At 47.6% G+C, this 25,842-nt stretch overlaps 1 protein-coding gene across 1 annotated transcript in view; it reads left to right on the top strand.

The window, feature by feature from the left end:
* smo (smoothened, frizzled class receptor) overlaps positions 1 to 25,283 on the top strand; it is a 137,594-nt gene extending 112,311 nt beyond the window's left edge. The window contains exons 11-12 of the mRNA XM_050185370.3: positions 16,277 to 16,420; positions 23,056 to 25,283. Coding sequence (XP_050041327.1) covers positions 16,277 to 16,420; positions 23,056 to 25,022 — 2,111 coding nt within the window. The 3' untranslated portion in view covers positions 25,023 to 25,283. The remainder of the gene's footprint in view (positions 1 to 16,276; positions 16,421 to 23,055) is intronic.
* Positions 25,284 to 25,842: the final 559 nt, after the last annotated feature.

The following is a 25,842-nucleotide window of genomic DNA, read 5'->3' as shown; positions in this document are numbered from 1 at the left end:
GAGCAATCCCTTCTTTCGACAGCCCCTTGGTGATGTCGACCGCTCGGATGTGTGCCCTAGTCCTAGCCTTGCCAGTTTTGGGTTTCCTCAACTGTTTGAGACGCGCGTGGAACAGGTGCCTACTAGCCCCTCCGACGTGCTGTTCGCTCTCACTGGCCCCTTTTCATCCCGAGCACAGTTGAGTACCCCCTGTGCCGTATCGGAGTTACCCAGCTTAGGTGCTGGCACAAACTCGCTGGCCGGCCTCTCTTTGTCCCGAGTGCCTCTCTCATATGAATTCGCTGCGGAGCAGTTCTGCCATAGGTGCGAGCTCGCTCGCTGGCCCCTCTTTGTCCCGAGCGCAGTTCGATGTCCGGTGCGTCGCAGCAGAGCCTCTCTGCCTCGCTGTTGGTGCAAAACCGCTCGCTGGCCTCTCCTTGTCCCGAGCGCAGCTTGTAGGCATTGTTGTGCTCGAGCCACCCTGCTCAGCCGACAACGTCGCCGCGCTTTCCAACTACCGCTTCCCTCATGCGCAGCTAGGCAACATTTTTGACGTGAGGAAGCTACCCCGCTCCGCCGTCGATCCGTTCGCCAGTCGTGTGAGGCCTCATGCACCTGTTGGAGCAGCAGCCCAGCTCTCCTGTATGCCGCTTACTGGTCCCTCAGGGTTGGGCGTGCATTTGGGAGATCAGCCGCAGGTTGGCCCTTCTCAGACAACCGCGCCTGGTCCGGAGCAAACGCCGCTGCACACTGCAGCCGCACAGCTTCTCCAAGTCCTGGTGGAAGTGGCGCACTCGCAGCCTAGTGCTCTAAAGGGAGACCTCCTGTACCCTCAGCCGGGCATACCAAGTGGCCTACGGGTACCTCTCCCGGAGTACAGCGGTTATTCGGACCACATGAGTGCTACGGAGTACCTCGAGGCGCTGCACTGCTTTTAGCAGGCAATGCCGCTGGACGACAGCGTAATGCTAGGCACTGCATTGCCCGTCTCACTAACAGCCCACGCGGCACGGTGGTTCTGCCTTGTCGGCCACCAAGCTCGTTCGATGGAGGAATTCAGGACGCTTTTCCGCATCGCATCGCATCGCGAGCTAGGGCTTCACACCCAACACGGCGACGAATCTCTGCTCAAGTATGTCAGGACTTTGTCAGATGCCAGATGCCGAAAAGGTGGAGTGGGCCATTCGTCAAGCCCATCGAACCTTCTCCGCTTACCTTCGGAGCGCCCGTTATCGTGACCTAAACGAGTTGGCCTCCGATGTGAAGCGGATTCAGGGCAACATACTGGCAGCAAAAGCCTGCCGCCTGCCTCTACCGCCGTCCTCCTCTCTCAAACCCTGTTGTGTGTGGGCTGGCGGTGACATGTTAGCTCGTAATTCCCCGAAATACGAGGCGGCCTCAGCCACAAGAGAACACCGAGATGCGCATGACGTTTCTGGCTGTGCTTTCGATCCGTACTTGTACGCCCAAGTGCGCTGTTCTGCCCCACACGCCCAACAAGAATGCGAACCCCGTGCCCTTGCGCACGAGGGGAAATCTGATTACGGGGCCCCTTTGGCTAGCGAACAGAAGCTACCTAGTGCTCGAGACGCGCCCAGGCCCCCTCAGTCAGACCGAGGCATTGTCTGCTACCATTTTTATGAATGCAGCCATATTGCCCAAACGTGCAAAGTGCACCACCCGAAGCAGGAGCTGGTGAGATCCCCCTCGTTGGCGGCGACAGCAGTAGCACATGGTGGTGAAATGGAACCTCTGGCTCTGATGGCATGTTGCACTGGAACTGACTCTTCCCCAATGCCGGTGCCTTTTATCGCCCTTACGATCGCTGGTCGACAGTTTGTGGTGCTGCTGGATAGCTGGGCTTCGGTCTCACTGTTTAGCAAGGAGGTTATGGCTCATTTGCGCCAGCGTTCTGTCCGCATTAGAGCCTGCGACACCACCTTCCACCTCGCGAGCGACACGGCTACCTCGTGCGACTCTGTGCGGTTGGTTGTGCACTGGGAGAATCGCCAGTGCTTTGTGTATCTCCCGGGTCTTTCCGTGCCTGTGATTCTCGGACGCGACTTCCTCGCATGCAGAGGTATCGTGATTGACGTCGCAGCGGAGGCTACAGGGCAGGCCTTTCTGACTCCCTGCAACCCTTTGCTACACTCCCGCTGGCCGCCGCAGCCCCTCAGACGCCAGATGCCACGCGAGAGCAGGAGGAGAGGAAACCTAGCACTGCCCCCTTGGCTCTTGTCCCTCACTCCATCGCCAATACTGGCCCCTTGGCTGGCACGGCGGAAAACAGTCAGTGCGAACCGCTTTCTCACAAACATTGCGCTGCTACGGCAGTGAAGGTGTCAGCTACCCTGGTGACCACCCCATTAAGCAGCAGCTCGGACTGCTCGCTGCTGCCTTTGTCGTACAGCTTGTCGGTGCACGAGAAGGCACGCCTGTCGTCACTGCTGACTCGTTTCGACGCGATGTTCACTGAATGACCGTGTTGCGACTCACTGCCATGGAAATGCAATCCTCGCCCCGTTAGTGTTACCAGCAGCGCATAAAAAAGGCAGCTCATCGAATACAGGCATCGGGCAATGACGTGTCTTTCTAACTTTACCATGCTTGAAGACCTATGAGAATGATTAAACAAACAAGCACCTAGACAGTAGAGTTGCAGCCTGCAGCACAAGTTCTTTGCCTCAAGAGCTCAGAACCTGGTCCCAAGATACTATGCCAGCTAGCATATGAGATGCAAAGACGACTACTTCTCCCTTCAGAAACACAACCTCAGGAGCACCTGAACTTGAAGCACAACAGGCCCATACCGTGCAATATAGCGGCAGACAGTTAGGCCAGGAGACCATATGCAACTGCCAAACACACAAAGGCGGTTGCTAATCATGAAGATGCAAGCAAACATCAGGCACATATAGTACACTGTTGTAGCAATAGCAGTGTAACAGTAATGACAGTACATAAAATTAAACCCCATACAAGTGAGTTCCATTCCAGGATATCCTACACCTAGAAAAGCTAAACTGAAAGCAAAGCAGCACTTTCAGTGCACATTTGCAGACTACAACACCCTGCATGCCTACATGGATTCACCAGAAACTGTCTGGGCCTGCACATAGCACAAGATTGTCAGGAAATTCAGGAGATTGACATGCGACTTGCAAGCACATGGCCAGAAATTAAATTACAGGATACATTGCCATGCAGATATTCCAGGACACAAGCGGGCTTATGAGCCCGACATAAGAACTGAAAACTGGACGAGTTGGTGTGCATTCATTATTAACTAAAGCGCAACAGATAGACGACGGATAAGAATGAAGCACTTTGTGTTTTCGCTTCATTCTTGTCGATTGTATTTTTGTTCCACTGTATTCATGAGGCTGCACAGGAGAAGAACAATACCCCCCCGCCCAAGGCCCCAATTTGACATCCAGATCTATGTGCTTAATAAAGGGAAAATCAGACATCCACCCGTTCGTAGCAATTGCTACAAAAGAAGCCCATACGGGTTCCTCGAATAACAAACCCCACAGTTGAAGAAAAATTCATCCCGGTGTGTGGCAACTGTGAAGCTTTTCTTTCGAGGAACCCGTATGGGTTTCCTTTGTAGTAATTGCTACGAACGGGTGGATGTCTGGTTTTCTCTTTATTAATTACTTCTCTCCACCTTGCGGGTTTCTGCAGATCTATCATGTTAAATCTATACGCACACACACACACACACACAGAGACCGATATATGTTGCAAGGGTGCATACCATGAAGCAGTATCAACAGGATGACACTAGAGATAGATGAGGGCTAACTTCCAACTAAGGTTCATTGTAAAAATGTGGCGATTTATACAGTTTACCGGGAAAAAAAAAGACAGATTTGAAGGCTACATAAAAACTGGTGCTTGATTCAACCAAACATAAATAAACATGCTACAAAAAGAAAATACAGAAAAAATTCCAAGTGCAGGAAAAAATTACAATCACCAATCATGCGTGCCAGCACCTTTCAAGAAACATTTTTCTTATTCCAGTAGACAGACCGACAGCTTGCTCATGCAAGCACACTCTTCCAGTTCCATGCCATTGGAAAAAAAAAACTTTAGTTTCTTGGAAAGTAGCCGCATGTACACTTGGTGGTCACAATTTTATTTTTTCCCTGGACTTGTATATTTATTTCTATTTTCTCTCTTTCCTGTTTTTGATTATGTATGGTTTCATCAAGCACTAGTGTTTATCAGGCTTTCTTGCTGTACTACTTTCTGGTAACCTTTATAAATCACTGCATTTTCACAATAAACCTTTTAATTAGAAGTTAGCGTACCCTGTTCTTACTGCTTCACACTATACATTCTTGCTACACATTGGCCAAATAAAAGATTTGATAAGGTACAGAGAAGCATCATAAGGGCCATTAAAGTGACTTGTTGCAGTCTAAAAAAGTAAAGGATAGCCTGGCTGCAAACGGCACCACATAGGACGAACAAGAAAACCGAGAGATCTAACAACCGAAAGTTTATTGTACATGCCGAGTAAAGGCTGGCTAACAAGCAACAAACCGAACATACACAAAAAGGAGAAGCAAAATTTAATGTGTGTTTTCTGACAGGAAATGCATCCATTTCTAACAGAGGCCATGCTGACAACATTCTCCCAGCATTTTTAAATCTACAGCTTCCATAATTTCTCTAGGCAGCAGATCTGCACAGAATGCTAGCTTCTTCCTCTACAATGCATTCTCAGATGTCAAGAGTGCATTGTAGAGGAAGAAGCCAGCATTCTGTGGAGATCGGCTGCCTAGAGAAAATATGGAAGCTGTAGATGCAAGGATAGTGGGAGAATCTTGTGTCAGCATGGCCTCTGTTAGACTTTCAGAGATGGATGTGTTTCCTGTTGGGATTTATATAGACACACATCAGTTTTTGCTTCTCCTTTTTGTGCAACTTCGATTTATTTCTTGTCAACCAGCATTTACTCGGCATGTTCAATAACCTTTCATTTGTTAGTGCACCTTATGATCGTCTTGGTCTCCAGCAGAAAGGTGTTCATTCTTTTTGCAGCGAAGCTGTATATGCCTAGGTAAAACAAACACTCGTGGTCCAACCACAGAAACCCTACTGCAGTAGTATGAGCTATTATTTAGAGGGTATGAGCCATTGCACTCGTCTTACGTGATGGATGGACAAATTCCTCATTGGGTAGGCATAGAAAGGCCTATGCATTTAAAACATATACATTTATCTATATATTATTGCAGGGAAGGGACACTGAGGAGAACAGGGTTAAGACAAAATCATGATGACAATTATCTCGCAGCAAAGGTGTGGCGGATCATTGGCTACACCGATAGTGAGGTTGTTTCTTTCTCGCAGCAGAATGCGCGTGCAGCAGTCACTCTCCAACTTCGCAATAGGTTCAATAATGTGTCCCTGTATTTAATGAAATGAAATGTGCAGCCCCGGTGTGTCACTTGGTAATTACAGTGCATAACCGAGTCATAAATACTACGATTAACGCATTATGAAACACAAATGGGTAGCATACTTCTGAAAGGCTTTGATTAACCCGCTGCATTAGCATAGTCAACCCCTCATTGCACCCTCCATGATGGTGATTATGCCAAGCGCGATGTGTGGCATTTCAAGTAAACTATGTGATAAACCCGAGGCCAAATCTGTGCATATCCTCATTAGAAACACAGATGTCACCAATAATTTAGAAAGACTTTAATAAGCCATTGGAATTAACCCAGTGATAAACGCCAGGGCCGCACATTTCAGCTTCACTGGTTTACCATCTGTATACGGTGCATGGGCGGTAAATTTTTCTGTTATTGTTTGTTAAGTATTGTATAATGTTGTACCAGTAAAACACATTGTTGGGCTAGTTGGTGCATTCTATTGGTGCAGTTTTTTTCTTAACGTTGTGCCCTTCTTCCTTTTGTAACTACTTTTTTATTCACCCTCAGCTAATACTGCAACCGTGCAGCCTGCTAGGTATATAAATAAATAAGTACATAAGCACATGTCATTCATTCATCTGCATACACCTCGCACCATCCCTTCCTCAACAAACATCGCTTTGTTGATGTCTCGCAGTGCGCATCTGCATTAACTGCCGTTTGCATTTTGGTATAGTTTGTGAACAGTGTAGTGCATAGACATTACATGACATTAAGGTTGTGACCTCTGCGGTGCATAAACAAACCTTGCAAAATATGACATGTTGGATTGTTGAAAATTAGACCAATTGCGTATATCACAGTTACTTTAACAGCATTTAATTGACCACTTGACAAAAACTTTACTTCACATAGATTCCAACATGTGCACTAAATCTGCAGTTTTTTGTGCTTATTAATGTGTTCGTTACTGCATGGCTACATCTTGTAGATTTGAAAGCAAAGTTCAATAAATTAGTTTGTGCACCATATTTTAAAGAATGCGTACATCACTGCAATTGCAACACCAGAACTTGATACAAACACGCACACTATAGGATGCGGACAAATGCTCAGGAGAAACTCCAGAATGTTTGCATCCTGATACTTATGAATGTGAACAGTTTCATTCCATGGCTGTTAATGAGAGGGAGAAAGAAAACTTAATTGTGTTCATGCAACAAAATCACATTGTTAAGCTTAGAAATATAGTCATTGCTTAACACTTTCTAAATTAATTATAGCTTGCTGTCGACATTGAAGCAGCCTTTTGACAGCAAGAAAAGGAGTCAGTTTTTCCAACTTTGAGCATTGAATTGCAGGCAATGCAAGCAGATGTAAAATTCTGAAAATATAATCTGTTTAGGAATACCAGATAGGGATAAACGTTGAGGCTTTCATTTGTACTTTCTCTGGCTGAGCAGTCTAGTTTAAAATAACTCACATAAGCATGTCATAACTCTGTTGATCTAATACAGGTTAAATGCATGACTAGCTCAAGAAATTTGAGTGATTGCTATAAATTACAGTGAAGGAACTGTAATATCTAATAACATTATAAAATATAATAATAATATTTATTTCCACAAAACAGGCTAACCATGAGCGGCGTGGGATGCTGGCCAGAAAGGTGAAAAAAAGCTATGGCAAGTGTGCCTGCCGTGGGCCTACGTTCCTGCATTATGGATAGTGCATATTGATATTGTCACGGCCTAGTAGGAGATGGGAAATCCGGTGTAGAGGACGTACAAAAGCACTTTATTAGAGCGGTCAACGCAACATCGTTGTCGTCTCTATTTTCCTACCCGCGCGCTACTTCAGCGTCGTTTTCATCGCCTGGTACATACCCGCTGCGACCATACAGGATGTAGCATTTGCCTCTCGTCTGGAAAAAAAAAGCATCGTCCCGATGCAGCAACCTTTCGCAGGCAGTGCACAGATGGTGAAAAGTGGAGGTCATTAGCAAAAGTATGGCTTCATACAAAGTATGTGCACAACCTCGGGCAAATGCCGCCGGCGTTTGGGGCAGTTATGACTGTCGGGGACTTCATAATTCACTTTGCTGATGAGGTGGAGAACTGTGTACAGCCCGAAGTATCTTTGCAGGAGCTTCTCAGATAACCTCCGTCAACGAATAGAATTCCAGACCCACACCTGGTCACCGACGTTGTATGTGACGGCTCTGTGCCGAAGATTGTAGTGTCCTAGCACCATAGTCCTGTTGTTCTTGGATTCCCAAACACGCAAGCTGCCTGGCTTCCTCTGTGCATTGCTTAAACTCGTGGGCCCGTGGGCACTAGTCTTGTTGTCACTTTCCAGCCGTAAACAAGGTTGAAAGGTGTCACGCATGTTGTCTCTTGGCGAGCCATGTTATACGCAAGTGTAACATATGGTAAAATCTCGTCACAGTTCTTGTGGTCGACGTTGATGTACATACTCATCATGTCTGCCAGAGTCTTATTCAAACATTCTGTCAGCCCATTCACTCGGGGATGATAAGCCGTGGTCTTTCGGCGAGTGGTACCATTAAGTCAAAAAACGGTATCTAGAAGCGCAGCTGTGAATGCAGTACCTCTGTCCGTTATGACCACTGCAGGAGCGCCATGCCTTAGGGCGACGGCTTCGATCAAAAATTCAGCTGCTATTCCCCGTTGTATAGCACCTGTTTTGGCGTATCTAGTAAGATAATCTGTGGCGATGATTATCCATCTATTTCCGGCAGTACAGTAGACAGTGGAAACGGACCAAAAAGGTCCATGCCGATTTGCTCGAACAGCACTTGCAGTATCTGAACAGGATGCAGCAGCCCAGCAGGCTTGCCGGGTAGGGCTTTGCAGCGCTGGCAATCCAGGCATGTCTGGATGTAATGTTTCACGACCGCCGCAAGCCTTGGCCAGGAATAGTTTAGCCTAATTCTTGCCAATGTGCGGGCGTAGCCCAAGCGACCAGCGGTTCGCTCGTTGTGACAGGCATGTAGGACGTTGTCGTGAACGGATGCGGAAATGACAAGTAGGTAGCTGCTGCCACTAGGTGAAAAATTATTTTTATAGAGAAAGTAGTGGCACAAGCACAATGAAGGCAGCCCTCTGGCGAATAACCTCGGCACGCTGCTGGTTCTTCCCTCCAAGTAATCAATAAGAGGAACCAGTTCTGCGTCCTCACGTTGGTGGCGTGAAACGGCGACAGTATGTAGCACGCCTAGAAAAGCCACGTCATAATCGTCGTGCGCTGCAGTCTCAACAGGAGACCAAAAAAGGCAGTCAGCGTCAATGTGTCGTTTCCCCGATTTGTACACAACAGTGAAGTCGAACTCTTGGAGCCGAAGACTCCAGCGCGCAAGCCGACCAGCTGGATCTTTTAAATTAGTCAGCCAGCAAAGTGCATGATGATCACTCACAACAGTGAAACACCGACCATACAAATAGGGGCGAAATTTCAGGATGGCCTATACCTGTGCGAGACATTCTTTTTCTGTAGGGGAGTAGTTAGCCTCCGTTCTTGATAGCATTCTGCTGGCTTAAGCGATCACTCTTTTGGTGCCGTCCTGCTGCTGTACAAGCACTGCGCCAAGGCTGAAATTACTCGCATTGGTATGCAGAATCGTCGGAGCGTCTTTATCAAAGTGTGCGAGCACAGGAGGCGTCTGCAGCCATTGCCATAGGTCGTGAAATGCCCGTTGCTGGTCTTCACCCCACACGAAGGGGACATCTTGTCTGGTGAGATGTGTTAATGACCATGCGATGCGCGAAAATTCCGCTATAAACCGTAGGTAGTATACGCAAAGGTTCAGAAAACATCGCACGGCCTTTTTATTGGATGGCATTGGGAAATTAGCAATGGCAGAGATTTTATCAGGGTCAGGTCAGACACCTTCACGGCTAATGTGACCGAGGAATTGAAGTTCTTCAAAACCAAAATGGCACTTTTCAGGTTTCAAAGTTAGACCAGCTAAGCGTATTGCTTCAAAAACCACCTTTAGTCTCCGTAAGTGTTCCTTGAACGTGACGGAGAAAACACGATTGTAAGTCGACTCGAATGTAAGTCGACCCCCCTACATCGCGTGACAGGGAAAAAAAAGAAAGAGCATACCCGAGGGTGCATTCCATAATGAAAATTTATTAGTAGCTGGCATGGTCACTAGACTACTCATCTTCACTTGTGCCATCGTCCTCACTAGTGCTGCCATCATCATCGCTGCTACGGTCCCACAGCGCGTCGTCATACAGCGAAATTCCACATTTGGCAAACGACCACACCACGACATCTAGTGGAACATCAGCCCACGCCGAATACACCCAACCACACGCAGCCGTCAGGGAGGCTCTTTTGACAGGTCCGGTTGGCGTAAGTTCGCAGTCTTCTGCCGCCAGCCACTTAAAAGGCGCAGTTCCAGGCTTGTTTCATGACCATGTCGCACTTCACTGGCAGGGACCGAACACGCATTTAAGCGACATACCCTGCAAGCTTGGCCTACAGCTCCGGAAAGTGTCCCAACTTCGGCCCGTTGGAAATTCTTCACTTGCCGTCACAGGTGAAAATTTTGCTTCACTGCCGTCGCAACTCTTGCACCACCCATTCGGAAACATCAAACATGCAGCCCACTGCACAGTGGTTTGTTTCTTTGGCTTAAAGGATGGCAGCCCTCTTGAACGCTGCTGTGAACGAGGGCGGAATGTTTAGTGGGCCTGGAGCACTCATGACAACCGACGAAGCATGGAAGTAGCAAGTAGCCGGCAATCGAGTCAAACGCTTCAAACTAAGAGCTACAGGGTAATAGAAACACGTGAGCGGCGTCTGCTCTTCCATGAACTATCGAAACTCCCTGCAAGTGCCACCATTCTGGGGGCGCCGCTGCGAATGGAACAGCAGCACTTCCATCGACTATCAACATCCCCGTGAGTGTTGCGTAAGCTGTAAAACTCTAAAAAATGTTGAAAAACCCTTCTGAAAAGCGGACAAATGTGCGGGATAGCGAAAGTTACGGGTAGGGCCATAGAGCAAACATAAAATCGTAGCTACGTTTGATATCGTTGGTCTCGCTTTTTTTGGTGGTGCCATGTTTTGGTTTCGATTATAAGTCGACCCCCCTCCCCCCCCCCCCCCCCCACTTCATATTCTCAAATTTAGAAAGATAGGTTGACTTACCATTTAAGGCCTGAGAGTACCGTGTCCAGTAGTCGTTGAAACGTTGCTGGCGCAGAAGACAAACCGAAGGGAAGCACCTGAAATTCATAAAGTCCGTTGGGCATCACAAAAACGGTCTTCTCACGGTCTCTCTTATCAACTTCTATTTGCCAGTAACCGCTTTTCAAGTCCATCGACAAAAAGTAATGTGCGTTTCGTGGCCTGTCCAGTGAATCATCGTTATGCGGTAGCGGATAAACGTCGTTCTTTGTGATCTGGTTGAGTTTTCTATAGAAGATATACACAGAATATATATATACGAATGTATATATATACACAGAAGTGCAGGCTACCGTCCTTCTTTGTCACCAATACGACAGGCCATGCCCAAGGACTCTTAGATGGCCGAATAACCTCGTCCTCAAGCATCGTCCTCACTTGTGTTTGTATTGCCTCGCGCTCTTTTGGTGCTACACAATAAGTATTCTGCCGAATTGGTCTGGCGTCGGCTTCGGTGACAATACGGTGCTTAGTGAGTGGCGTCTGGCTAACTCGTGATGTAGATGAGAAGCAGCTCTTAAAGTCATCGGTGAGCTCAAGAAGGCTGTTGCATTCAACGGGCAATAAGGTGGGACTGACATCAACCACAGGGGCAGGCATAGCCGCCGTGGACGCTGCTTGCTGCTGCACTGAGAGGCAGTGTTGTATTAGGGTAAATTCGTCAAAGTAAGCAACAGCCGTGCCTTTAACGATGTGTCTACGTTCCCTGCTAAAATTCGTCAGTAGGAGTTCAGCATGTCCGTCGAGTACATTAATTACAGCCCTGGCAATGGAAATGCCTTGACTCAGTACCAGTGGGTCGATGTGTTAGTGACGCCAGTCCCGGTGTGCAAGTTGTCGCAGATTACAGGCACGAAGGAACAGCTTTGCGGCGGAAGCGTGACGTCATCGTCTGTGATGCGTAAGCGGGGTCGCTGGTGTTCCGCAGGGTCAACGTCGTCCGAGCTTGTAGAAAATATAACAACAAAGTCGTGGACATTAATCACTGCACCGTACTCTCAAGAAATTCATCCCCAATATAAGTTCCTTGCAGCCTTCAAAGAGAATGACGAGGGTGGCGATGAAGGCTGAACCGGAGATTACTATTCTGTCTGAGCATTTTCCAATCGACGGCATCTTCACTTTTCTCAGCCTTGTCGTCCACCTTTAGACTTATTATCGAAAAATGCGAACCAGTATCGACGAGAGCGGCCACTTGGTGGCCGTCAATGCGAACGACCAGATCGGCGCTGACGGCGTTGGTTACAGGAAGTGTGCTTGGAGTCGTCGGAGTTTTATAGTCGTTGACCGGTAGTGATGGGAGCTCTTGGAAAGCTTGACGATTTGCAACCTCACCCCCGGAGGTCGCTGCCTCTAGTTTCCCCGGCGCAGGCTAGGGGACCTGCCCCTAGAAGCGTCAGGAAAATCGCGACAGGTCGGTGGGGTGTAACGAGCCGGAGATGTCGAACGCAATCGAGGCGTAGTTGAATCTTCCATCCAGAAGTTTGTAGAATTGTCGTCGCAGGTATGTGCAGCATTAAACAGAGGGCAATTGCAGTTGGGAAATCTTGGATACCCAGCTCTGCGGTAGTGGCACGCGCGGTAAACATGTCCTGCTTCGCCGCAATGAAAGCATAGCAGCCGGTCGTCAGCGGTGCGCAACAAATCAGTCATTTGAAGCAGGTAGCTGGCAGGGGATTCGCCATAAGACAGGGCACAGTGATCGACTGTCGGCGATACGGCATAGCTGGCGGCGGCGGTGACTGTCGAAAATAGGGTGTCGTGGGTGGCGGTGACGGCTGCGTCGTAGTGTTTGACGGTGTAAATAGCATCGAAGTGGCGGGGGGTGGATGACAAACAGCTTCCATGTAGGTTAATCGTCACGGCACCGCCTGCCAGTCAGGCGACAAAAAAGCCTGTCGAACTTCCTCCCAAACAATATCAGCGACAAAGGCCACCACTGGTGCCATGGGAGAAATCCCGAGCTGCCGGATCTCCTCTCGCACAATCTGTCGGATAACTTCACGCAGAGATGTGCCGCAGCTCTCAGGTAGAATTGAAGCACTCGCAGGTGAGTTCTTGCGATCATATTGGCGGTACCACTGCTGTAGTGCCCGTTCAATAGTGGTAGCCTCCTTGGTAAATTCGGCCACTGTCATCGGTAGATTCCTTACGAGTCCGGCAAACAGTTCCTGCTTCACTCCGCTCATGAGATAGCGCAACTTCTTTTCTTCGGCCACCTCAGGGCCTGCTCTGTGGAAAAGGCGGGCGATATATTCTGCAGACATGGCAACACTCTCGTTTGGTTTTTGAATACGGGATTCAAGAAGGGATTGCACATTGTCTTTTCTGTCGCTACTAGTGAATGTGTCCAACAGCTGGGTGCGGAAGGCGTCCCATGTGGTCAAACTTCTCTCCCGGCTCACAAACCACGTCTGGGCACTGTCTTGAAGAGCAAAATGACATCAGCCAGCTTTTGCTGGGAGCCCCAGTCATTGTAACTGGCAACACACTCGAATTGGTCCAACCAATCTTGGGCATCTTCAAGAGCGTCACCATGGAAACTATCTGGGATCTTAGGATTCTGCAGCGTCACCTGCGATGGAGTTGCAGTGGCCATGGCGGAAGTAGGTAGACGCATTCCTGCAAGGTCCTGCAAAGGGTTGAACTCTGGCGTCAGGCCTAGCAGGCGGCAACTGTACCAGTGAACAGGAGTTTGGACGAATGAAGGTGATTCCGCATTCGATATATGGCTCCGCGAAGGGGTGCCAAGCATGAGGCAATCCTACCCAGCACCTCCACCAGTGTCACTGCCCAGTAGGAGACAAGAAAGCCGGTGTAGAGGACGTACAAAACCACTTTCTCAGAGCAGTCAATGTGACGTCATGGTCGTCTCTGTTTTCCTACCAGCATGCTACTTCAGCGTCGTTTTCATCGCCTGGCACATACCTGCAGCGACCATATAGGATGTGGCAATATGGTCTTCTTGTTAGAAGTTCAGAGTATACTACTGGCGCGAGACACAGGAAAAGTGGACAAAAAGTGTGTCTTTTAGAATGCGATGGTACAACGTACAGGTTTCTACAAAAGTGACGGTAACTGCTAAAAAAATTTTATGCGTCAGCTTTTGTGTCTTTAGAGATATTCAGAGAGGACTCCCATATATATATTCACAGCACACGCACCGTGATGGATGAGCCGGGCTAGCGCTAAGGTTGAATTTCACAACACAATTTCCATTCCAGGTTCAGTAATCACACAGATCATTTGCAGCTTCGTTCAGGGGCAGACACGGGCTTTCGAGTTGGTGCTTGTTGCAGATGGTGCAAGAATATGGCTAGGAGCAGGCACTGCATATGTGCAATCATGAGCAATGTACACGCATCATTTCTCCAGAAGTTGACGCTGAACACGGGTAGCGCGATGATCTTGTTGGGCTGACACGACGACTTCGCCGCAGCCAGATTCCGAATACTGCATATGTGGCAAGGGTAGCTGTAGGAACTTATTGATAGGTCATCTTGTAGATTGTTGTAGTGCAGGCAGAGCGGAAAGGTCATAGAAGGAAGATGAGATAACACTGAGCGCTGAACCAGCTGCGAACAGCTGTTTACGTGCACCGTGTCTCATTGGACTGAATTTCAGAAACCGCCGTTGCGCACTCCAAAGCAAATCTTAACTTCAACACATTGTTAAATTACAAAACATGCATATTATTTGCTCCTAATAAAGAAACGTCAACAATATTATAATGTACACATTTTATTCATTACAGTAAAAAAATTTTGCACTGTGTGCCACAAAACCTGGCAGTAAGCAACCCTGGCCGCCGCACCAGTCACATTGTTGAAATCGCAGTCATGTGAAATGAGCTCTCTAAAAATCACATTGCGATGCATGTGACTGCACCGATTTCCGTTATTAGATTTTCGTCATTTTTTTCTCTAAATGACTTGTCTCTTTTCTTTTTTTGTACTTATCGTATTTACTCGAATCTAACACACACTTTTTTTCCAATAAAGCGGGTCCATAAATTGCGTGCGCATTAGAATCGAGTACGACCCTAAATCTGCATTACCATATTGCTATTGGCATTTCAAAATGGCCGCCTCATACGCGCTTCAAGCCTAGCTGCCATAGCTTCCTCCCATGTGCTGTACTACGTGTTGCACCGTCCGTCTTCCCGTTTTCTGCATTCTGCTGCATTCCCGTTTTCTGCTGTCAGCATGGACGTGCTGACTGCAAAGACATGCTGACTTCATTACGATGCCGTAATTAAAAAGAAAGTGATCACGTGTGCAGAGACAAAAATTGGGCCACATCACGGGATATTGGAGTTCTCGAAACTTGTGTGCGGGACTGGCGCAAACGGGCAATGCATTCTACTACGGCGACTGCTGCGTACGTCGCTGTCACGTGGAGCCTCTCTTGAAAACGATCTGCTATAGAGACAGTGTCTGCGCATCTAGGTGCACCGCGCTGTGCTCTCATCGTTTAGTTCGTGTTGAAGTGAGAGGCCGCACAAAGGTCAATTCACTCCATGATTCGCTTGCTCCTGCTACCGCTGATAGAGCTTCCGTGGTCATTGTGCGAGACGTGTTCATGTTTGCTTGTGCGCATGTGACACCATACTTGTTAATTTAGTTAGTGAGCGAATGTTTAAAAGTTTACATGGCCTATAAAACAACTATCCTTAGTTTCCTTATAGCTGTCTACTAATTTGCTATCGCAATTCATGCTTCGCCATTCAGGCGAAACTGAAACTTTTTTTATTTATCGCAACTTTAGTGTATTGGGAGTAAATCTTTGTTTTTCCGAATGAGAGAAAGTTGTATTTCTGTGTGAAAGAATGAGGTGCACGGTACTGTAAAGAACTTTCCTATTTTGAGGTCATGGCAAACGGGTGCGCGTTACAATCGAAGGCGTTTTTCTTTTCCTTTTTTTTTTTTTGGTCACGGAAAACGGGTGCACGTTACAATCGAGGGCGCATTAAAATCGAGTAAATACGGTAGATTTTATGCTGCTAGCTCTAGTCGGTGTCTGTATGAAGGTATAAATATTATAACAAGAAGGTTTCTAATCAGATCTGCCGAGCCTATTATCCGCTATTATCCCCTTTCGAAAGAGCATCGCGTACCGTGCAGCTCAATCTCTCTGTAAATGAAACTCCTGAAAACGGAATGTATTTCCCTGGTCCCTTAAGGTTCCGTTCATTCAGAGTATTTAATAAAGCTGTGCAAGGTCAGCAAAATATCCTGCAAGACTTCCGAAAGAATGAGAATGGAAAGCTCAGCTCTTGTAGTGTCTGCTCTTCTGTCATTCTTGTGTTTTTCGCGCTGTACCTATTACTGTGGACTTCATAGGAGGCTGGCAAAATCCTACTGGAATTCCTTTCCTGCATGAAGATCATCCAAGTGTTTGAGTACCTGCCATGGTGGCATAGCATCTATGGTGTTGCGCTGCTAAGCACAAGTTCACGGGATCAAATCCCGGCCACGACAGCCGCATTTCGATGGGGGCAAAATGCAAAAACACCTGTCTTCACCATTGGGGGCACATTAAAGATCCCCTGGCGATCAAAATTAATCCAGAGTACCCCACTATGGTGCGCCTCATAATCAAATTGCAGTTTTAGCTTGTAAAACGCCAGAATTCAATTCCAATTCAAGTGTTCAAGCATAGACCTTGTTCTTGTGCAGGAATGAACCTGGACATGAACAGCGTGACATCGCAAGACCTGTCATCTACTTGGGCTGCAGCACTTCCAGGATTTCTGCACCGTCGAGGTGCTGTTGCAGGGCCAACTGCAATTCCACCAGTTCGCCGTTACTCATCCACTTCTGGTAAGCTCTGCAAAAGAAATAATAGTGATGCTAAACCACCACATTTACTCGTGTAAATCCTGCACCCACATAGAAGTGCAAGAATTTTGAAAAAAAGTTTCATTAAGCTTCATTCGCATTTTGGCATGCTTGTGAATTTCCACGCCACCACTAGATGGCACTAGCTGTCTTACCAGCAGTGGCATTACCATCACCATATCCCGCACTTAGTACCATTCCTACCAAAGCACCACTTTGGTTGCCGACAAAGCGGTGCGGTGATAAAACAGCATGGCAGAGTGGTGTGGTAGCCAGTGGGTGCAGTGAGCACCAAGCTGTTGCAAGAAGTTCACCTTTAAATTCTTTGTACTAGAAGACCAGATTGGTGACTGGGCATAAAATCACATGCATGGTCTGGACTTACGGCCATGTGCATGAAGGGAAAAAGATGCCAACTACCAAGTTCATGTGGACTGGACAAAATACTGTAAGCTTGCTTGTGGGCATAAAGCCAATAAAGCTGTAAACTGATTTTATGCAGGAGAGGCCAGACTGGCAGTGTGTCGCAGAGTCAAGGTTACATGTGCAGTACCTGCACTTCACAATGACCAGCGATGCATGTATGGCTGCACGATGAGCGAACGTGAAGTGCACCCGCTGCTTCTGCCATCACGAAATTTCATGGACAGTTTATTTTAGTAGAGCACAACACTAGCGAACGCGAAGTGCACCCGCTGCTTCTGCCATCACGAAATTTCATGTACAGTTTATTTTAGTAGAGCACAACACTGAGGAAAAGCCTAAGGGAATTTTCATCTGTACTGGCACTTATAAAAAAAAGAACCATTTTACCGTCACAATTACTTTTTTCGGGCTGCCCGATTATTTGGAGATTTTTGTGGCATTGACCACCAGACAGATAATTTTAAAAATTTTGCTCTTGTATTTCTGGATCACAGCAACATCAGAAACAGCTCTGAATGGCTGCCAGTACAATTATTAGATGCTTTGGCACTCGTACTATGACTGCAGATGGCGTGCATGCATTTATAATAAAAGGGGCTCCGAACCACTGTTTATCAAAGTTGAGAAATGCATTTGAAATGAAATTAGACTATTTAAGGAATACTTTGCTGCAGAAAGTTCTTCAATGCGTTGAGCAGAAGCGAAGTTACCGGCAATCAAACATACCATTCACGGTGTTTGCATTCCTTAATCAATGATTCGCACTGTGAGGGCTATGGCAAAGTGGGTTGCAAGTGGGAGTAGTATGGCTGCAAAGACTTCTGCACAGCACAGTTATGGATGAAAACGTGAGTAGCAGAGGTAAGCACAGGAGAAACGTATGGAGACCTTGCTTCTTGCGTATGTGTAGGCATAGGGCATATCTGGCTGAAGAAAGCTTGCAGTTCGGCAACGTAGTCGGCAGGTGATGGCATACGTGTTCTGGTGGTCGCGGTAAAGAAATCGCATGGAAGGCGTAGGTAAGTTCCGCAGACTAGCTCAGCACAGGAGTAACCTAAGTCGCTTTTGAGTGCGGCTCTGATGCCAAGTGAGACGAGAGGCAAATGTGGAACACACTTCTCCGGCGATTCATGCGCCATAAAGAAGGGCTTGAGATGCTGGTGAAAGATGTCACACAACTGCTTACCACCTGCAGTCATTCCGAGAAGTTCGAGTAGCTCATTGAAAAGTGCCGAGTCGAACTGCTGACCGCAACCGGTGACTATTGTGGATGGGCAGCCCAAATTTCCAACCCATGTAGATATGAAAGCCGCTGTAACAGTGGGCGTTAAGATGTCAGATAAGGATAAGAACCTTCTGGCCACCGTGTGTAGCCGTCAATGCATGTCAGTATGTGTCAGTAACCTTTCGAAGGTGCAACAGGGCTGACGAGGTCGAGGTGCATGGTGTCAAAACGAGCATCTGGTGGAATAAAAGATTTGGCAAGCGGATCAGGTTGACGCTGGATCTTGGCGCATTGACACGACAAACATCAGCAACACCATTCACGAACTTGTGCGATTAGCTGAGGTCAAACCAAACGACTAGAAAGAAGCTTCTGTGTCGTACGTATTTCAATATGCGACAAGTTGTGCCCAATTTCGAATAAACATCTGTGAAGGAAGGCTGGAACATATGGTCGCGGTGTGCCGGTAGTAGTGTCACACACAACTGATGTACCATCTGGAGTCAAAACGATGACCTCCAATTTAGGGAGGTTGATCAATTCAAGGTACAAAGTTCAATTTTGTCATGCTGTTGACTGGCGAGTAAGTCCACATCGATGGCGAAAGGTTCTGATGCCAATATGGAAATGGCATTGACGCAACTCAGAACGTTGGCTGGAATGTGCCCTTGATATGACGGAACATTGTTGTACTGTCTGGTCTTATCCGCTTAATGTCTGATACGGATTCTATTTGGACCCAAGACATTAAACATATTTGCAAGTTGGAGGAGTGCTTGAAGTCTTCACTTGTGCCGCGGGTCAGCCCAGTATTGCGCTATCTACGGGATCAGCCCACGGTTTTTGCATATGCAGAGCAAAAATGCGCGGAACCCTAGCCATAAACAGCTTCGCTGTAAAAGACTGAACAGTGTGGTGATGCCTGTCTTGGGAATGTCTTCTGCAGCGACCGGTAGTTGATGATAAGCATGAACGAGATCAATCTTAGAAAAGATTGTGCCACTGTGCTACGCTATCATGAAGTCCTGAATGTTCGGGAGAGAGTAGCGAGCAGGAACTGCAATGTTGTTTAGCACCCAGTAATCGCTGCATGGGTGCCAGTCTCCAGTCTTCTTAGGTACTGTGTGAAGTGGCAATACCCAATTACTGGAGGAAGGGCAGGTGATGCCAAGTTGCAGCGTATGTTCGAACTCTGCGCGAGCAATCTTGAGTTTCTCTGGGAACAAATGCCGCATTCGGAAATAGACTGGTGGGCTGCAGGTCGCAATGTGATGGCACACGTCATGTTGGACTGGTTGCGTCCAGTCCGGCAGGTGGGTCAAAGTAGGAAACTTGCCTAGAAGCTCGGTGAATGGTTCGTCCAACATGGCAGAAATAGGCACGATTGGAGATGTGCTTGTTGCTGGAACGCCTGGTACGGACAGCTGGGTGATGGAGTCAATGAGATGGCGTTGTTGGACGTCGACAAAGAGTCCGTAGTTGTGCAAGAAGTCTGCTCCAGTGAGTACACGACGGACGTCTGCAACAAGGAAAATCCAGTGGAATGCTCGTTGAAGACCAAGGTTCAGCCTGACGAAGAAAACTGGAATGCTGGTGCCATTGACAGCTTGCAAAAACGGCACAGATGTCGCTTTTCGGTTAGGGTGTTGGGCGGGAATAATGCTTACGTCAGCTCCTGTGTCAACTACGAACTGTTGTTTCGTAACTTTGTCCATCACGTAGAAAAGGCAACTTGTGTGTTTGGCTGGACCACTCGTCGCCATTAGATGTTGGAGGCCTGCTTCCCTGCCAAGTGCAGGGACGCCAACTGTGGTGAGCGCCATTTCCAAAATGGCGGGGGGTGCGAGGTGTTGTAGGTGATGTTTCATGGTGGGTGCCTGTGCATCTTGATTTTCTGGAACTGTGGCTGCATGGGCGACGAGATGACGTGTGGCAGTGTTCCGCTGCACAAATGTTACGTTTCAGGCACTCATACAAGGAGTAAGGCAGAGATAGCGCTGCCGAAGAGCACGGGAGGGTTTGCAAGAAAGTTGTATTGTCACCCGGAGACTATGTCATTGCTGCGATGGTTGGGGTGACCACTACCATGAATTTGTCAGCCAACATGGCAAGTCCGGTAAGATCCGTGGTAGAAGCAGTCAACAGGACTAGCTGCATGCCAGGACCGTGCACAACTGCAAAATTTGGCGGAGATGTTCACAGCAGCGCATGCTATCCGCAGAATGTGTTTCACCAAGCCAGAGGTGTGGTTCAGGGCACCTTTAAAGGGACACTAAAGGCAAATATTAAGTCAAGCTAAAATGATAGATTAATGCTCAAGAACATCTGAGGCATCATATTGCAAACAGAGCTTTAGTAATAAAGAAATTGAGGCAAATGCAGGACATGATTTGAGACTCCCCCTCGATAATCAATTACTAGCCCAATAACATGGGCACTCCTCAATATTTTTTCATTAGTACTCAACCACTTGTAATAATAAGATCATTGCATTATAACATGGAAGAAGATGCTATTTGTAGAGTTATATTTGATATTTAGAAAAAAGAGCTCACTGATAGTACCCTTGACAACGACGTCGGCAGTTGAAATCTTTCGTTTTTGCTTGACTCTGTGTCGCCTGCGCTTTCGTGTTCCAGTAGTTTCATTATCACATAGTGCAGCGCTGCTTTTGTTGGCTTGCGAAAATTCCACAAACTGGCAAGTAGCAGAGAATGCCACATTCATGTAAAGTTGCACAATGCCCGAACAGTCTTCGCCACTTGACCAAGAGCAGCTACACTGGTAAATCCAGGGCTCTGCCTTGGCTCGGTTTGTTCATGGCCGCACGTTTGCGTTTTGCACAAGAAACTGTAGCGCCATCTTTCGGGTGCCATTTTACTGACGATAGTAAAGGGCGGTGATGACTTTTGACATTCTCCACGACTCCCCAACCGGGGAGTGGTGGAGACACTTTTCACTCCCTGTATGCTTCACTAGGTAACATAAATGTAATGCAGCAAAGCTAACTTCAGGAAACCAGCCATCATGTAATCTACACTCTAAGAAAAGTTTGCACCTTTTGGAGTGTATCTCTGCCACACAACAATAATCGTCATCTGCCTTGATGCATTTCCTTTCTTGAAAACGCCGCGTCCGCTACTTTCCTGTCGGGAATGATATGTCATGCTGATAACGCGCATGCGACTCATTACTGGAAAGTATCGGGCTCGCAGCATTAAATAACAGAAACATGTCAACGCAGATGACGATTATTGTTGTGTGGCAGATATACACCGCAAAGGGTACAAACTTTTTTTAAAGTGTGTATTAGAATTTTGCCTCACACGATCTCCTAGTGCATGTGTCGATCTGTGTCTAAATTAATTGGGATGTGCGTGCGGAACTGAAGTGAATGTTTCGATGATGACACATGTCTTGCGCCACTGCCGAACTCCAGAAGAAATTGCGAGGCCTTCGCCGCTGCGAGTGCTGATGAATCACGTGGGGCGTAGGGCCGTTGGAAGCATACTGCACGCTATTAGCAGGCGATAACCCAAATGCGCCGCCGTTCTGTGCTACAGGCGGCGCGATGTAAGCATCACGTTTCGCTCCAGCATCGCCCACCAGCTTGATTTAGTTTCGGTTTCCCGTTGCCATCTCTCGGGCCGCCGGAGCCCCAACAGCACCATGCACGTTGGCGTCTGGTTGCGCAACGATTCATGCGATGCTTCGCATTACGTAATGTTAACTACAGTTGAGTCTGCCAAATTCTTAGTTAATTTGGATTGTACGTTTTCTCAGTTATTATGTCTGCTCACATTTTTTCAAGATAGTACGAACGAGGTTCTACTGTATAAAAATTTTATAAACAGGAATATTTTTAGTGGAACGACTGAGAGAGAGTAATTTATAATTAAAATAATCGTGATCTTTCTTGTGTGATGCCTACCTTTGGCACATAAAGTGATAGTATTTTGTACAGTATTCGTCTATTCATGCAGAAAGGAAAAAAAAAAAAAACATCCTGTTGATTGTGATGATTCAGTACGATTGCTTTTGTGATCCTACACACTTGGCAATACTGCAAGGTTTGTCAAAATAACCTAACCAGTCCACTGCTGCATGCATCGAAATCAACTAAAGTTTGATGATGACCCGCCATGGTTGCTTTGTGGCTATGGTGTTGGGCTGCTAAGCACAAGGTCGCGGAATCAAGCTATGGCGGCCACATTTTGACGGGGGAAAAATGCAAAAACACCCGTGTACTTAGATTTAAGTGCATGTTAAAGAACCCCAGGTGGTCCAAATTTCCGGAGTCCCCAACTACATAGTGCCTCATACTCACATGGTGGTTTTGGCATGTAAAACCTCATACTTGAATTTTTTTTAAAGTTTGATGACAAAGGATGATAACAGGAAGCTTTAAGTATTAATTGCTTGTTCTGTGGTAATAGAGATTCTTTTATCTAACTAAATTAAATGTTTCGTGCTTTGAATATCTCTATATAAGTCACCTATTTAAATTGCTGTTTCAATGCTTGGTTGGCAGGAGACTTGCAAAATGAACATATTTGCAGGCTCTTCTCTTGAACAGCACCATTTGTAAAGGTAGATTATGGGTTCAAGAAAGTCTTGCTATGTAAGACACACACCCTTCAAGATGTCATATCATTTGGCATTAGTGCACAGAAGCAATTGTGAATGCACCATTATTTGTTTCAGAATGAACACAAGCATTGTGTACACAGTGCCTATGCTATTGATGTAAAGATATGTGCTGCTTGCACAATAGCTGGTTACTGCCATGTGTGCTTGGGTTGACATCACAGCATGTGTTAGATGTTTATTCTGTCAAGTTTCTTATTCCCTGCATAAGTCAAACAGAAGCACTAGGTGTACTGACTTAGAAAGGTTAACTTATTGTGCAATGCCATTCGGTACAATGTCCACAGCCTGCTGAATCTTGTTCCTTCTCCTGATGCAGATGTGAGCCGGCAGCTGTCGTTGAGTGTGCGGCGGCAGTCTCTTGACTCGCAGATGAGCTACCAGGTGGCAGCAGAGCAGCAATGGCTTGCAGCACAACGAGCTATTGCACGCCATCAACGCCGGAAGACACGACGTGAGCGTGAACGACTCTTGCACATGGCAGCTCTGCACCGACCCTCGCCTTTTCCACACTCGGCACCCATCAGGCGTGGCAGCGACTCGTCAATGCAAAGCCTGGTGGCCGCAGCAACATCGTCGCTTCAACGCGGCCTGCACGGTGCATCGACTATTTCCAAACCAGCGTCAGTGGCTCGGGCCACAAGCACCGGAGACCTAAACCCTGGCAGTGTGCTCTCACAAAACCATTTGTCTCTGCTGAGGCCATCTGTCGTCACACAGAGGCGCAATGAGCTACTAATCAACCCACCATTCACCCATGGCATGTCTGAATCGGGGTCTACACGCATGTCTATGCGGAATAGTATCACTGCACCATCTAACACTGCGGAAAGCATCAACTCTTCAACTGTGGCAGCAAATGGGACTTCTGCCACAGCTCAGACAAGCCAACCCAACCCAGCAGCTCCTCAGATGCCTGGCATTCTTCCGGGCTACCCTGCTCTGGCTGCAGCCAATCCTTACGCCGCCTACTTGAGCTATCTGAATGGCCTCCGCTTGCCGGGACACCCTCCACCCGAAGCCACCCTGCCACCTTTTGGCTATCCCGCGCCATTTGGCTACCCAGGCTTTCCTTTCTACCCTCCCAGTCTCTACCCCTATGGTCAGGGCTTTGCATCGTACCCTGAACTGGATCCTGCACATGTGCCGCTCATTCCACTGCATCCAATGCCAGACAGTTCCAGCGAGACTGGCTTCATACCAATCATAACATCAGATTCAGACTTCACGGATGCTGGCATACGCAGTCCTCGCATGCTGTCAGCTCAGCGCGCAGTGGAAGAGCGTGAGAGGGTGCTTGCAGCAGCAGCAATGGCTTCGCCATCACGACCTCAAACGCACCAGGAGACGCAGACTGAACGGAAACAGGAGACTCTCCTGACACCAACTCCCTTGAGGAAGGCACAGGGTGACAGGCCAGCTGCCATGCAACAACAGCCAGAGACAATCGAGATGCGGGAAATCAAGTCTGGCCAGTCAAGGTGGTCAAATGCATCGGTGCTGTCCAAGGCGAGAGTATCCAAATCTCCACCTGGACAACAGCAACAGCCAAAGCTCTCGTCACAGGCATCAAAGACTAACACGCCGTTGCACAGGTTCAGTTCTGTGTCGCCACCTGTGACTCAGTCGCCGTCTGCATTGTCACCTCTGGTCCAGCAGCAGAGAGAGAGTGTGTCACCAAGATGTTGTGAAGACTACCAAGCCGTTGCCCTCCATGACCCTTGTGGTAGTAACAATACTCAACACAGCAACCTTAACACTCAAGTGTCATGGCCTCCCTGCCATCAACAGGTACATCAAGGGCTCCAGCATTGTTCGTGTCCACTGTACGGTCCTGAGGTGCTGTTGCACGCTCCATCACATGCATCATCATACCTGCACGGGTCCAACAGTGGCTACCAGCAAGGAGCTCTGTGCATGGACCAGTACTGTACCGGACTAGCATCCGGAAGCACTGAGCCCAACACTTTAGACTCAACCACATCGGGCCACTCAAATTCAGATGGTCCACACAGCTGTCACACGTACCTCTTTGCGCCTGTGGAAAGCAACGGTGCAGAAGACGAGCTGCAGAGCTTCAGTGGAAATGGCGGTACAGCACAATGTACGGAACAGTGCCACACAGCTGTCGCACAACCACAGGAGAAGTTCACCAGTGACCATCTTGCAACACCACCACCTTTTCCGCATCCTCCTTTCAGTGGATGTTGTGAGGGTCCATCTTCAGCACAACAACAGAATCTCGGACCGCAGGGACTGACAGAGCCAGGGTTTGTGTCTAGGTGACTTTTTGATTGTGCCAGACTCTGCCTGCCCATATTTTGTTGCATCTTCACAGATTTATCGTGTCTTCGTTCCTGCCAGCTCAAGAAGGAAAACAGTTGTCAGTGCTGTGCAGCTTCAAGAACAGTGGCTGCCATGTGGTTACCAGACACACGTTGATTGTTGTGTAGTTATAAATTTACTGTGACATTGGTGGCTTTACATACTGTGCCTTCTGTTGAACACCATAAAATATACCCGACAAAGAGTTGCAATGCAGTTTAATTTTTGTTACAATGACTTGCATTTTTATTCAGACAGCTTGAGAAAATAGGTATACAGTAAAACCCTGTTACTATGAACACCACATTAACAAACTTTTCAGAAATTCCCTGCTGACCGGCTGTGCACCGGCTTGCTGCCTTCGGTGACTATTTCCGTGGGTGCCAGATAACTCTAGTAAAAATCATAAGGAGAAATATAGACTGTTTCTGACGCGGCTGTAGCTCGCGTCCCCCGCTTCGCTTCGGGCAAGCGCCATGTTTGCTGTGACCGTGTGACGACACCCGACACCGTCCGCCCGCCTCGGACCAGCCCACGACCTACTGTAGTAGGTTGTGGACCAGCCATGCCAGTGGCAGCCGCTACCGTAACCACCATTACTAGATCACTTCTATCTAGTAACGTTGACCGTATAAGGCTATATCACAGAACACCTATACAAACTTAGAGAAGGGAAACTGTACCTTCCACAGTGCTACGGAAATAAGCGTAGCGGTGGCATCGTGAACTAAAGTATGCGACCACAGGTGGCACTGTACAACAGGAAGGGTTTAGGAAGGGT

This window comes from Dermacentor andersoni, chromosome 4, assembly GCF_023375885.2.
Source record: "Dermacentor andersoni chromosome 4, qqDerAnde1_hic_scaffold, whole genome shotgun sequence".
In the NCBI taxonomy this organism is placed as follows: Eukaryota; Metazoa; Arthropoda; class Arachnida; order Ixodida; family Ixodidae; genus Dermacentor; species Dermacentor andersoni.
The sequence above is the reverse complement of the archived record's forward strand: the minus strand, read 5'-3'. Positions and strand labels throughout refer to the sequence as shown.